Source organism: Fragaria vesca, linkage group LG2 (assembly GCF_000184155.1).
Source record: "Fragaria vesca subsp. vesca linkage group LG2, FraVesHawaii_1.0, whole genome shotgun sequence".
In the NCBI taxonomy this organism is placed as follows: Eukaryota; Viridiplantae; Streptophyta; class Magnoliopsida; order Rosales; family Rosaceae; genus Fragaria; species Fragaria vesca.
In genome coordinates this window covers 31147250-31162042 of record NC_020492.1, presented here as the reverse complement: position 1 = coordinate 31162042, position 14793 = coordinate 31147250, and the positions used below count along the sequence as shown (strand labels likewise).

General features: G+C 36.2%; 1 protein-coding gene across 1 annotated transcript; it reads right to left on the bottom strand.

Moving 5' to 3' along the window:
• Positions 1 to 10594: 10594 nt before the first annotated feature.
• On the bottom strand, positions 10595 to 14395 carry LOC101291016 (putative pentatricopeptide repeat-containing protein At3g25970-like). The gene is made up of 3 exons (XM_004291723.1): positions 12169 to 14395; positions 11360 to 11414; positions 10595 to 10711 (listed from the first exon to the last, which is right to left on the bottom strand). The coding sequence occupies exon 1, from the start codon at positions 14393 to 14395 to the stop codon at positions 12293 to 12295; it is 2103 nt and encodes a 700-aa protein (XP_004291771.1). The 3' UTR covers positions 10595 to 10711; positions 11360 to 11414; positions 12169 to 12292.
• Positions 14396 to 14793: the final 398 nt, after the last annotated feature.

The window sequence follows — 14793 nt, the reverse complement described above, 5'->3', positions numbered from 1 at the left end:
TAGGATAAATTTNTCAAAAATTTTGGCTAGTAACTTTTCTTATTACACTTCTAATTCTAAACACTATACATTCACTTCTTATGTCTCTCAAGCTACCCCATAATATTCGAGTAAATTTTTTACNGTTCCTCCAGGAGGACCACGTCAACATGCCTTAGTGGTCCTACTTTTGGGTCTAATAGGAAGTCCGTACATGTAGTATTTTTGATTATGTCATAATAAGGTAAACAATTAACTAGTTATTTAACTTTATTAAGTTAAATACCAACTTTTTCTTAAAAAAATAAAAAAAAAAAAGAACTGTAAGTAAAACCAAACAAGATCAAACAAAAAAACACCCAAATCTAGGGTTCATCTCATCTCCTTACCGAAAAGAAAAGAAAAAAATCAAATCTCCATGGTAGTTCACTAAATTAAGATCACTCACTTAATACTATAGACATTCTAGAAACTCTTTTGCTTTGTTCTTTCATGAGAACATTGGGACATTTGAAAAAAAGGTGAAGGCCAGGGTTTAATAATTATTTTAGAGCAGTTCAAACCCAGCTCCCAAAGACATATAAGAGTGTCGCTATTGGGACCTCCAAATTTGCTCAGTATACCTCTCATGCTCTTTGCACCTCCTTTTTAATTTTAACTACAAGTATTTGCTCCTTTCAAATTCCTAAAATAACCTTAGATATATTATTCACATATATCTTGATAATTTGCTCATTATACCTCTTATTTATTCTCTAGACCTCTCATTATTTTAATTTTTTTCTTTTTGCATGCTATCATTGAGACCTCTATTCCTTGATTTTTTTTTTTTCAAACCTCTTTCACGACCTCAATTCCTTGATAAATTTTTTATTTCTCATAGAATGTCACCCAACCTCCATTATTTGATCAATTTGTAATAAAAAAATTTCAATGACGTCAATTTTTCTCTTAAAAATCAAATAACACAAAGTATTGGGTTTCAAAAACTTATATTTACCAGCCCAATACCGTCTCTCCTTATAAGTGAGAGGTCGTGAATTCGACCTACAGTAGACTCGTTGTAGCATATTAGTTGTTTATTTGATAAAAAAAACTTATATTTACCAAATTAGCTTTTCTTTTTATATTTTACTTGTGCTAAATGATCAAGGATAACAATTGTATACTAGTAGAAAATTTTATGTCATACGGTCGATATTGATCATTGTTTGAGCTCTAATTAAATATATGATATGTAGTAAAATTTAGAAAATAGTAAATTAGAAATTAAAAATATATAAGGAAAATAATAAAGAATACAAATAAATTAATTATCGAATTGGAAAGTATGGAGAAATTAAATGTGCTTCTTTTTGTATGATTATTGTCCTTAATAGTCATTACTTAAGAAGAGATAATTGTCATTCAATAACTCTTAACAAAGAGAGGTCAAGTGAGCAAATTTGGAGGTCCCAATAATCGCACTCGACATACAAATCTCCTTGTTGTTTACCTGTTTCGGTTTAAACTCCAGCTAATCCAAATTCGATCTCCAGAAATCAATTTAAGGTTTTTCTTTGCTTGTTTCTTCGACCTCCATCCTCTTTCAACTACCATGGAGAGCTGGGATTTTTTTTTCTCTTCTTTTCGGTAAGGAGATGATGAACCCTAGATCTGAGTTTGATCTTGTTTGGTTTTACTTAATTCATTTTTTTAAGTTGGATTTACTTAAATTAAATACAGTAATTGTTTTAACCTATTATGACAAGTCAAAAAATACTACATGGTGGTTTCCTATTGGCCAAGGAGAACCACTAGGCATGCTGATGTGGTCCTCCTGGAGGACAGAAAATTTCTTGGATTAACCCCACCACAAAAAGAAAACAAATTAACCAGAGAGCTTAGAGCAACTCCAACCAAGTTGTTATTTCCTACGTGGCTCTTCAACAGCTATAATTGACACCAAGAATTCATCTCCATTTGCCACATAGATGACAATTTCTAAGAGCTGTGTCAAATTTGACACTGACACAGCCAATACATTTGGTCTTTTCTTTATTTAATATGCTTTCTCTCTCCTTCCTTATTCTTCAAAGTTCAAACCCAGAAACTGCTGTAGCCTTGCACAGTTGAACTCATTCACCTATCCATGCAAATTAAGATGACATCTAGAGATTGAGAATTCTGTCCCAGCGAAGCTTTGTTTCTCTTTCATTTCTGGTCTAATCTTCACAACAATCAGGGATAAGTGATTCTATTAGCTAAGAAACCCAGAACTCAAAGTCTCAAAAAAAAAAATGAAGTAGATTCAAGTTAACTAATGGGGAAAGCTAGATCTGCAAATCTAAAGATGGATTTTATGAGTAGGGCGATGGGCTACGGGCTGTGGGCATCAACTTGACTATGAAAGATTGAGTTTCGATCTCTGAGATATTGAGAGATGGAGTTTGCATCTCCATTGAAAACAAAAGAGGAAGAATGACGAAAGAGAAGCAAATCATGAAGAGAGAAGAAAGAGAAACCAGTTTTTCTTTTGCTTATAAATATAATAAAATAATACTTAAGTTTGGCATGGTTATTAGAGTGAAAACTAGTTTAAAATGACAATTGCCACCTCAGCTGAAAAATTCAAATTTGACGTACATAAACATTTTGACCTTCTTATTGGAGATTCTCTTAGTAGCCTAGGTGGACTAGGCGGCATTTAGGAGGCCGCCTAATTTCCCATAGCCTAGCACAAAGCCCTAGAAGAAAAGCGAGGCAGCTTGTTGCAGCCTAGCTAGAGCTAGCCTAGGCAGGGATTAGGCGGTCCTAGGCGGGGCTTAGGCGGTCCTAGGCGGGGCCTTTTAAAAGCCTGATTTTAGACAAAGTTGCAGCTAATAGCTAGCACGAGTTGTTTTGGAAGTCTTCATTTAATTAATTAACGAGTAAAGAGAAGTGGTCCAAAAATTTGAATTTCAAGGACGTACTAGCTACAAATTAATTAACAAGAAGGAAAATGATTCTTGGTTTTAGGCCTAAGATTTATGGCCTTAATCTTAGGTGATATGCTATGTCACCTAGACACATCACCAGTTAAAAAGATTATATCATGTTATTCTTAAGCAAAAAGACAATTTTATCCTTCCAAATCTAATGACTAGATTATTTTTGTCTTTTTATTAAAAAATTGTCTTTTTTTATACTTAAAATATAAATATATTTCTAGCCTCTTCTTTCTCTTTTTCTTTTCATCACAATCATGCTTAGATTGAACACTAAAATATGGGGGCGGATCAATGACATACAAGATTATAATCAAAATTATAACCAGAATATCAACCATTAGATCTATTAACAATAAACGGTTGAGATTAGTCATAAAACCAAATCTTTTTTTTTTTAATTCAATTTATGAAATCTGTCTAAATAAAAATTGATGATTACTATTCTCCATTTAGAATATAATTAAGAGGAAATAATTCATTTCATATTTAAACTTATTTACAAGAGAGGAAATAAAACAAATTAAGTCTCAAATATCACGTTAGAAAATTGACTGTAGTCGAAAATGTCATCTAGTGCACCTTAGACGTACTTATTTCAACTTCTTGTTGTTCTTGTTGTTGTTTTTTTTTTAATTTAATTTAATTTTTATCAAAAGGTTCTTGTTGTTCATAGCACAAGATAATATAAGTACTTCCATACATAATCTGATCATAAGTTTTCGAACGTGTTATGGCAAATATCATCAGATAATTTTTTTTACTTTGAAGAAGATAGAAGAGGTAGATGATGATGGTATTCTCTAGTAAATTAGTTTCATCTGATATTTATTTTTTTCTTTTTTATCTAGTAAATGAGTTTCAATAGGAAACCATTATATAACTTCCTGTTAATTAATTGTATTCCAAAATTAGAGTGTAGGCAATCATCAATTTTCATTATGTTTTTAATAGATAGATTTCCTTAATTGATTAAAATAAAAAGAAAACAAAATAATTTTTTTTAGTTTTATGGCTAATTTCAACCGTTAGTTGTTAATAGATCTAATGGTTGATATTCTGGTTATAATTTTGATTATAATCTTGTATGTCACGGATCCGCCCCCAATATTTGATTATAGTGTGAAAATACATATATTTCTGAGAATACTTGTTCAAAAATGCAAATTCTTATATATATATATATACACACACACATATACATATATAATTTTGTCCAAGAAAACACAATTTCGTTCAAGGAAAAAAAAATTACATATATATATATAATTGTACCAAAAAAAAAAATATATATATATATATATATATGTGTGTAATCATACATCTTTGTTCGAATTGCTTTTTTCGATATAAGGAATAAATTGGCTCTTCAGTCTGAAATTTACCACGTCCAAATATTGGGAAATGTCTCTTGAAATGTCCCAAGGATCAATATCGATTAAAGGTTTGACATCTGCTAATTTGAATATAGGGCATGTTCCATGTTCAAGTCATGCATGGATTATGGATACAGAAGTTGACGTGGTCATTGCGTAGCGTGTGTTAATTCAATTTTAAGTTAAATTTAGGGAAAATGTCCAAATGCACAAAAACAAAGAAACTAAAGCTCATTCCAATAAAACTCTTACCCCTTAGTCGATTCCAATGATTCTTATAAAAATACGGTATTACCCTTGTCTGATTAAACCCACGTATATCTCTCTTTTTCCTTCTCCTCTCTCTCTCTCTCCGACCCAAATCTCAGATTTTAACTCTCTCTCTCTCTCTCATGTAGATCACCGATTCATATCATACCCTCCGGCGCCGATCTCCTGCAACGAAAGACCGAAAACGAAGATGGCGACCTCTGCCGATCTCCTGCAACGAAGACCAGAAACGAAGACGGCGACCTCTGCAACGACGGCGACCTCTGCAACAATGGCGACCTTTGCCGATCTCCTGCAACAAAAGACCGGAAACCAAGACGGCGACCTCTGCAACGACGTCATTTCAATCGCCAATATCTCATCGGATTCCGAACGGGCTACCTCCCTGCACAGATCGCTCCACTACATAGGCTGCAGTGAACAGAGTTGTAGGTAGCTTCTAGATCCAAATCGGCGAGCCAGGCGCATGAAGAGGGACTGGAGATTGGTGGCTGGATCTTGTGACAGAGTGTTGGGCTGGAAGACGACGTAGTCCAACGACACTTGTTTCCTTTTTGATTTGTATGCGAAGTGAGATGCGGTTTTGGTGTGGAAATTGAGGATCGTAGGATTCGTAGCTATGGAGTCTTGAGTTCCAGCATAAGGTTCTAGCAACGTCTGGAATAAGTTTCAGCTCTTGACCGAGGTTAGGGGATGAAGAGAATAGCTAGGTTGCATTGTTGTGGTGTCTTGTGAAATTAAGTATGGTGTGTTGATTTTTGTGCTCAAATTATATTTCTGTGCAAGTGACGTCGTGTAAAAAATACTCTCTTCATTTTTTGTTTTGTTTTGTGAGTTTCAGATGATTATTGAGCAATAATCCAGTTATTAGGAGTCAATAATCGATTATTAGGGGTTAATAATCGATTATTGGGGGTCAGTAATTGATTATTGGGGTCTGTAACTAAGTTATTGAGGGTCAGTAACTCAATTTTTTTCTGGTATTATTAAGTTGAAATAAGTTGATTATTAGGGGTCAGTAACTGATTATTGAGGGTCGGTAACTGATTATTGAGGGTCAGTAACTAGTTACTGGGTGTTAGTAACTGGTCAGTAACTAGTTATTGGGGGTCAATAACTGATTTACTGGGTGTCAGTAATTGGTCATTAACTGGTTACTGGGATTCAGTAACTGGTTATTGGGGTCAGTAACTTGTTACTGGGGAAATTCCCATGACCGGAGTCCGACGGTCGAGAAATTCAGGTGACTGGAGTCTGGCGGCCGTTGACCAGAGTCCGGTGAGGTTCCGGCCAATTATTCTTTTTCTTCGACTTTCTCTCTCTATGCATGTTTAAGGAGTGAGGGTAAAATAGTCTTAAAATAATATGGTTTGTTAAGACTTTAGTAAAGATTTGTGCATTTGGGCATAAAAATGGTTACCTTATATTGGAATGGGTTAATAAAAAAGATTATATTGAGAAGTTTAAATTAGTACTAAATAGGCATTTTCCCTTAAATTTATAGGTTAATTACATTTTTGGGTACTTGATTCGTACGTAAATGGAATGATATATGGACCGTGCGGCTATATTACTATACATTGTTACAGTGCGTACGATAGAATACGTATAGTATGTAGCTGTCCATGCATGCATGCAAGCTTTGTGGCCGGGGGTCTCCTCGTTGGCTTGGTCGTCGACATGAAATAATTAAGTACGCCGGCCGGGATGCTTCAATAAAGGGTGGGATCGAGGATGGTTCCTGTTAACGGAGCTCTAGCTCTTGACACCTAGCTAGCTAGAATATGATCGAGAATTAAGTGCCTCGAAGTAAAAAGGAAACGTACGTACAGATGATTTATGCCATCCTGGTTCATGGTGCTAAATTGCTTTCACGATCTCCTCTAATGACTGAACTATGACACTAAAGGCAGGTATGAAGTTTTATCTTGATTTGGGGTAGCACTGGTTTAGGTACATCAATGGCACAAGTTACTGTCTTACTGAGGTTGCTACGTACGTTAATTAGTTAATTGAAGCAGCAGCCACATTGCTGGACGCGATGAGGTGAGTAAGCTAGGTGTGCGCTCGCAGTTGGTGGTATACTTACTAACATAGTTCTTCAATGCCACGATGATCGAATAAGTTGGTTCACTAGTACTGGAGTGAATTTCCCATGCATGCATGCATGCAGATGGTTTCTTGTGGCAACGGCGGCTAAGCAGACTGCTATTCTCATGTTGATGGATTTTTTTTTTGGCAATCAAAATTTTATTAAATAAAAAAATATAACCTAAGAGAGGGACATGAAGCCAAAACCTCTAAAAAAAGAAATAGCAAAATCAAAAGGTAACCAAAACATGAACAAGAAGAGCAGAGAGCCGATCACATCAAAGATCAAGGCGCACAACAAGAGTCCGATTACGGAAAGGATAAGGGTCTCGTAAATCTTTTTCTGTCTTCAATTTTTTCTTTTGAGACTTCAGGAGAGACTTAAAAACAGATTCCCATTTTCTAAAGTTTCACCCTCATCATACCAGGAACCCATATGACTCACCCTATCAGTCTGTTTGGTAGGAGCTCTATCTAAGAAGAGGTATCCGCGGGTGACATTAGGCCGCCACCATGCCTCAATGTATGCTTTTTTCTGCTGCCATGTGTTCATGGAGCCAACGATTCCGATCACAATGTGGCTTAAATTCGTAGGAGGGTGACTGCCGGGAGGTGCAGTCACAGCCGGGAAGCTTTGTTTGAAGGTTGTCAGGAGATTGGAAGGTTGAAAACTATGATTTATCAAAGAACAATATGTAAGACAATATTACAATTATACTTGAAATGGCTAGTGTTTTTACAAAAGCTCCAAGAGAAAACGGGGTCGCTAGTTTTTGTTGAGTTGTGGTAGAGTGAGTGGGGAGCACATCTTCAAGAATTAGATTGGCGAGCAGAGAGGGATTATTGTTTAACATGAGAGGAAGAAAACATACTCTGTTAGCAATAATATGTCTGATACGTTGCCATTTATAGAGGTTTTGGGAGTTTAAAGGATTTTCAGTTTTCAAGTTCATGATTCTTGTTCAAGTTTTCTTAATAAGCGTGATATATTGTCTTGTTCTTACTCTACCTACATATATTACTTAAGAAGTTAATTGCTTCCTACTCGTACAAAGGATATTAGACCATGAAGATCTAAAGCGCGCACATGGTTTTGTGCAGAAGACTATCTAGCTTATAGGAAAAAACAGTACTAGAATTACCGGATACTTAATGTAGGAAGGATGAACAGATGGGTACGGACGTTATACGAAAGGCGTCGTCGACCACTCGACGGTGGTGGCGACTTCAGTCTTCTTGCAAGTTTAGTTGTGTTTAAAGGGGAAATTGCAACGGCACATTAACATATTGGTAGTTTTGTACATCAAACGTAGCAGTCAGTAAGTTCTTATGATCCTAGACGTTCTTATGATCCTAAACTATCATAAAATCGGGCTAATAAGTCTGTCTATATTTGTATTGATCGACTGGCCGGATTCACTTGTTCCTCATAGTCCCATAAAACCCGTCTCTTAGGTTAACCGTCCTCATATTAGAACTAGCTAGAGACTGAGGCTAAGCATTTCCACCATAAGTCAAATTTGAAGCCAAATTTAGCTTAAAAAACAAGAATATTCTTTGAAATATTTTTTTAGCTTACCAAACTCTCCCACCAGAAGCTAAAACATTAGCTAAATTAATAGCATCTTGGCTTTAGAAAGACTCCCACCGTAAGCTAAAACTCTAGGTAAACCCATTTATTTTTCTTTTCTCATATATTTATTTAAATCAATAATTAATCATAAAAAAAAATATTATATAAATATATTCGATATGGGACTCATATGAAAGATCTTGTCGAGATCTTTGCAATGGTTGTTAGTACCGAATTTTTAGTTTTGATGATAGTGTAAATTAAAAGGAGAAATGTAAACTTGAATAAAATAACATTTCATTTTAGCTTATAAACTTCATAAGCCAAATTTGGTTTACCAAATAGCTCAAGCCAAAATTTGTATCTTGAAAAATGTAATTTGGTTTATGGTGGGATTAAACATGCTAAATTTGGCTTTTTAGCCTATGATGGGAGATGGTCTAAAGAAACTATAATTTTGACCCGTGCAACACACGAAACAGAAGCCTTTAGAATTAGACTACCTCATCTAAGTCAAATAATCAAAGAGTAGCTTGCAAAAGGAAGTAGTAAATTAGCATATATTAGATTATCTCCCACCATAGGCTAAAGCCAAATTTAGCCTATGTTTACTCCCACCATAAACCAAATTACATTTTCCAAGATAAAAAATTTGGTTTTTGGCTTGAGCTATTTGGTAAACCAAATTTAATTTATGAAGTTTATAAACTAAAATTAAATGTTATTTTATTCAACTTTACATTTCTCCTTTTAATTTACACTATCATCAAAATTAAAAATTCGTTACTAACAACCATCGTGAAGATCTTGACGAGATCTTTCATATGAGCCTCATATCGAATATATTTATATAATTTTTTTTTTATGATTTATTATTGATTTAAACAAATATATGAGAAATGAAACATAAATGGCTTTACCTTAGGTTTTAGCTTACGGTGGGAGTCTTTCTAAAAGCAAAATGCTATTAATTTAGCTTATGGTGGGTGAGTTTGATAAGCTAAAAAAATATTTTAAAGAATATTCTTGTTTTCTAAGCTAAATTTGGCCAGTTCGTCCAAGACATTTATGAATGATGAGTTCTCAATAACCAGTTGAGCATGTTCAATTCTTTAACCTTGACACACAACCCTAATTTTAGGATACACAAGATTTAGTCAACAAATAAAAATAAAATGTGTTCTACCTAAACATTGATTAGATTAGGACCTACTTGATTAGCTCGAGTCCACTACGCGGTTCAGTTTCAACTATTATGTATGGAACTTCTGGAAGAAAGTAATCAATATACCAACATTCAGTTATAGAGTAGGTTTGAGAAATTGTAAAGGGTTAAGTAGCTATAAGACCCTAGTCGTGGTGTAGGTACCACAACCGGTCATTCTATTGTGCTTTAATTTTATTCAGTTATCAATAAAGTTATTTGTTCTAAAAAAAATAGAAAACAAAGAAAGATGAAATACAAGCAGAGCAGCCTGCATTATTCATTTTTCTCTAAAATAAGTACCACTTTGAAAGACACGACTTGGATTAAACCTCGTGTGGAACTTATGGTCGATTGAGGTAATGCATATTAAAGCAACTTATGCAAATAAATAAATAAATAAATAATTAAATCTGATTTTACAAGTGAAAGAGGATACGATCCACACCTGACTATTTCTGCACACGGAATTCTAACAGAAATTGAATTTGGTTTGGTTTGGTCAATATAAGCACAAAAAATGTCTTTTTTTTGTTTGTCAAAAGACAGAGCAGGGGCAAATTAAAAGCAGCATGCTAGACATGACAGGTTATACCTGTTTACTGCTGCGTTCTGCAGTTGTTATGTCTCCTGAAAGAGACAACATCATTCGTGTGCTGGTCACTCTGGTCACCTTTGCAGCACCATGAAAGTTAAAATGACGCCTGTGAAAACATGCATGTCATGATTAAATGAGCGAAATTCATTGCAGTAACAGCAACATATGAAACACCAACAGGTCCTTATGACAAATATAGAACTATAAAATGCAGTAGTATACACGTAAATATTGTACTATTGATCATTATAGGATCCATCATTATAACCAAGATTTTGTACCAAAGGATTGTCATTAAGCAAAAATACATCTATGTTTACAGGATATAAGCAGCTCAAGTTTGGACAATGGAAGGAAACAAAAAGTCTCTGAATTCATAATGAAATAGTGATTAACCATAGAGTTCCTAAAATTAATACCCAAATCCATAGCTAGTTCTAATAGAAATCAAAGTACATCCAATGAATGAGACTGTAAACTTTAACATGGACCAAAAAAGAAGAGTCATCTTACCTTTCTTGCAAACTTATTTTAAATCAGAATCACATTCACCATTCGAAGAACTTCATGAGAGCATATCTCATTACTCCCACAGCATTGTTCAGATTGGTCATTTGATCTCCTGGCCAAGTTCATTCTCACTACGTGATGGCCCTGTAACATAGAAAAACAATTACAAGTAGCACAGAAATAGAGGGAAAACACTAATCTGAAGTGAAACATAGTATTCTTTGAAATATGGGAATGACAACACAACTCGAAGTGTCAAATGACCGAAGAGTATAAATTAAGTCCAGGAAAATAATCGCAACAGATTGCTTGATGCTAAACAATTCGTACAGTAATCAGAGGGTGAGGGAAACCCCGCTGTACCAAGCAAGCATCTAACTTTAATCATGCAGTAGAGAATACAACCAATTACCATGAACATATCTTACACCATATCTTTAGCAAGGCGAATGATGAACCTAAAACCAACAAAACGCCCATGCATTCACAATAAGTAAGCAAGAATTTCATGAATTCTGAGCCCCATCAGAAATCAATTTTGATTATTTCTGTCATGGCATGTGTTCAGAGTGGAGACATGTGGCATTAGGGGTGTGTAGGTTCAATCACTTGATGATTAACTGATAGAAAGTAATTCACATGAATGCGCTGTTTGAAAACAATACAGTAATAAATCTACACTAACATTATCCAATCCATGACAGTTTCTAAGAGAGGACGAACACAGAAGCTGTAACCCGTAGATGAACAGAAAACAGAAGAAGGAAAGAAAAAAAAGGAAAGAACTGGTACATGATTTTAAGTATGATTTTTGGAGTGGTTGCCATAGCCTTAGTTGCTGTGAACCCTTGCATATAAACCACATTTAGATATGAGCCTTATCAGACAAGCAGTTTGTATAATTGTGACCTAGTGATTAATTAAACAGCATCATTGCAATAATGAGACCTTGGTAAATCCAAAATTGTTGAATTTATAAATGTGTGACACAGTGGCGGAACCAGGAATCAAAAACGGGTAGGACTGGTTATGTGCATAAAAATTTTTAGAGTTGTAACAAAAGAACAAGAGGAAGGAAAAAAAGGGGGAAGAAATAGAAAAAAGGAAGAGTTTTATAGAATTACTGAAATACTAGTAGAAAATAGTAGAAAATGTTGTAAGGGAAAAGAAGAGTGAGAAAAAAGAAAATAAAAAAAATAAAAGAATGGCCAAAAAGGAGAAAGAAGAAAGCATACAGGAAGAATAGGGAGGGAAAATGAAGGAAGAAAAAAAGGGTGAAGAGGGGTTTCGAACCCAGGAACACTCCGACAGTCACACTTCTTTAAATTTCGACATGTCAAATAGCCAAGTGAACCAACATAAACTTCATTACACACTAGCGCTAGTTCATGTACAAGTACAAGCATGTTTTTTGTTAGGGCTATAGCCCTACCAGCCCCCTTACTAGTTCCGCCCCTGGTGTGACATAAGAATAACGAAGCTTTTTAAACCAAGTATTGACAGAACTCAAAAGCAGAAGCAAAGAGTAAAAGTAATCAATAAATGGAATCAAAAGAAACTGGAAGAGATTTTGAAGTTGCTCTAATTCGAACAGCACATACCTGGAAGAAGACAACTTGAATGTGGATAAAATTGAGCAAGGGCACAAGAGTCTCTCTCATTGGGCAGAAAGAATTTGGAATTTGGTGCATATAGCAACTAGGTTTTTCCAACTCCCACAGCGCCTCAAGTCCCATAATCATCTCCCTCACCCAACAACTGTTTCAAAGTAGTAGCAACAATGTCCAGCATTTTCATTTCATCCATTAAAATTCTCAATACAAAATATATCTCTTCACAATTAGGGTGTAAATGATCTTCAGCTTTGAATGCATGCACCTCATTCTTGAGTTCTATCCAACTCCAACCAGGCACTTTCCTAACACCTCTTTCCCTCATAAGCTTCTTTACACTAGCTTTAGCATCCCACCTTTCAAGATGTCCATACATGTCAGAAAGAAGAACATAAGTACAGTGCTCTTCAGGCTCTAGCACTAGCAGATAGTCTGCTACTTGACTTGCTAATTCAATATTACCACAAGCCCTGCAGGCAGCCAGTAAAGTCTTCCACACCATTGCATCAGGTTCAAATGGCATTTCCTCAATCAAGGCTTTTGCCATATCTAGACATCCAGCTCGCCCATAAAGATCTACTGCACAAGCATAATGCTCCATTCGTGGTGCAATTGCATATTCAGAATTCATAGACTTTAGAAAGTTGCATCCTTGTTCAACCAAACCCATGTGGCTACAAGTAGTTAAAATAGCCACAAATGTTATGTGATCAAGTTTCACCTTTTGCTTCTTCATTTGGGAAAAGAGGTCTAGTGCAACATATCCCTGCCCATTTTGTGCATATCCAAAAATGATTGAATTCCAAGTGATTGAGCTGTCTTTAAGGGTCTCTTCAAATGATTTTCTAGCATCATCAATGATGCCGCACTTGGAATACATAGAGATCAAAGAACTGGCTACAAACTCATTGGATTCAAGCCCTGATTTAAGTGTCAAAGCATGAACCTGTTGACCCAGGTTGAGGGTTCCTAAATCTGAGCAAGACCGAAGTACAGCCGAGAAGGCATAATGATCAACCTCCACCTCTCCATATCTCATATCCCCAAATAATCTCAAGGCATCTTCATTCCACCCATTTTGCGAAAACCCAGTCAAAATGGAGTTCCAAGAAACACGGTCCTTAAACTCCATGGATTCAAAGATCTGAAGTGCTTCCTCCATGGAATTGTTACTTGACTTGAGATACATAGAAACTAATGCATTAGAGATTGGTGCGGAGTTTTGTAGTCCCCTTTTTATAACCAGCCCATGGAAGGATCTCCCATGATTGTTGTGTATCTGTTCAGAATATGCACTGATGATGCTAGTATAACTGTAGATATCAGGTTCAAACCCAAGCCTTTGCATCTCCAAGAAGAGCTTGCAACCAAGTTGTTCTTTTTGGTGATGCAAGTACGCTGCTAGCATGGAATTCCATGTCACCAAATCTCTTGTACCAAAAGTACCATCAAACACTCTTTCGGCCTCTTCTATCGACCCACATTCTGAATATGAAGTTATTGTGGCATTGCAGACGGTATTTTCACATCCCAGACCATGTTTTATAATTTTACAATGTATCTGTACCAACGACTCGTAAAACTCAGCATCATCAAGCAATGTCAAAACCGGAGCAATCGTGCCGTCTTCGAGCTGCATGCCCTCCTGCTCCATACAATTCAACAGCCAAAACGTGGCACAGCGATCACCACCTTGCACATACCCAGCAATCAGCGCATTCCATGAAACAGAGTTGTGTTGCGGCAACGAGTCAAACACCGCATACGCATCCCTAACTCTCCCACATTTCGCATACATATCCAAAAGAGCACTCCCAGAGTACACATTACTCTCATAACCTACCTTAACAACCACGCAATGCACTTGCTGCCCAAGATCACACCGAAGCGCACAAGCGACACCCTTAAGTATGCTTCCAAATGTATACCCATCAAAACCAAACCCACATCTTCTCATGCTTCTTAGCACGTCCCACGCCGCCTCCAACTGCCTGCAGTTCACATGTCCAGCGATAATGGTGTTCCAAGACACAGTGTCTCTGTGAGGCATTTCGTCGAACAGTTGGTGTGCAAGGCACATGTGCTGAGATTTCGCATAACGGTTTAGGACATTGTTGGCACAGTACACGTCTGAGAAGGCTCCTGACTTGATTTCCCGGCAGTGAGTTATCGAGACATTGCGCAAACTGCCAACAAGTGAATGGAATGGCCTCATTCATGAAGGGCTGTTTTCGCTGAAACGATGAACCCGTTATGTTTTTTAAAACACGCAGAGCTGAGGGAAGAAGAGATCAGGAGAGTTGTGGTTGATGGTTGTTTGAGATTTGAGAAGGACAACTATAGAAAACTACAATGAAGAGTGGAAAAGGGAGTGAAGAGTAGAGCCGTAGAGAAGAGGAGGTGCGCGGCGCAGCAGGTCTGGCAGTCGGGTTGGCTTGGCCGAGCAAAAGGAAAAATTGTCCAAACGAAGCTAAGTTTTGGTGTCTCACTCGTGCTTCAAAACGGCATCTCACGTTTTTAACACACCAACTAACAAAGAACAATTGCCTAGCCAAAAGTATCTGAAACCGTCATATTTTTATCTTAAAAATGACTAATTTACCTTTTAATTTT

Excerpts from the sequence above, each read along its gene's own strand:
- LOC101291016 (XM_004291723.1), bottom strand. The coding sequence starts at position 14,395 with ATGAGGCCATTCCATTCACTTGTTGGCAGTTTGCGCAATGTCTCGATA.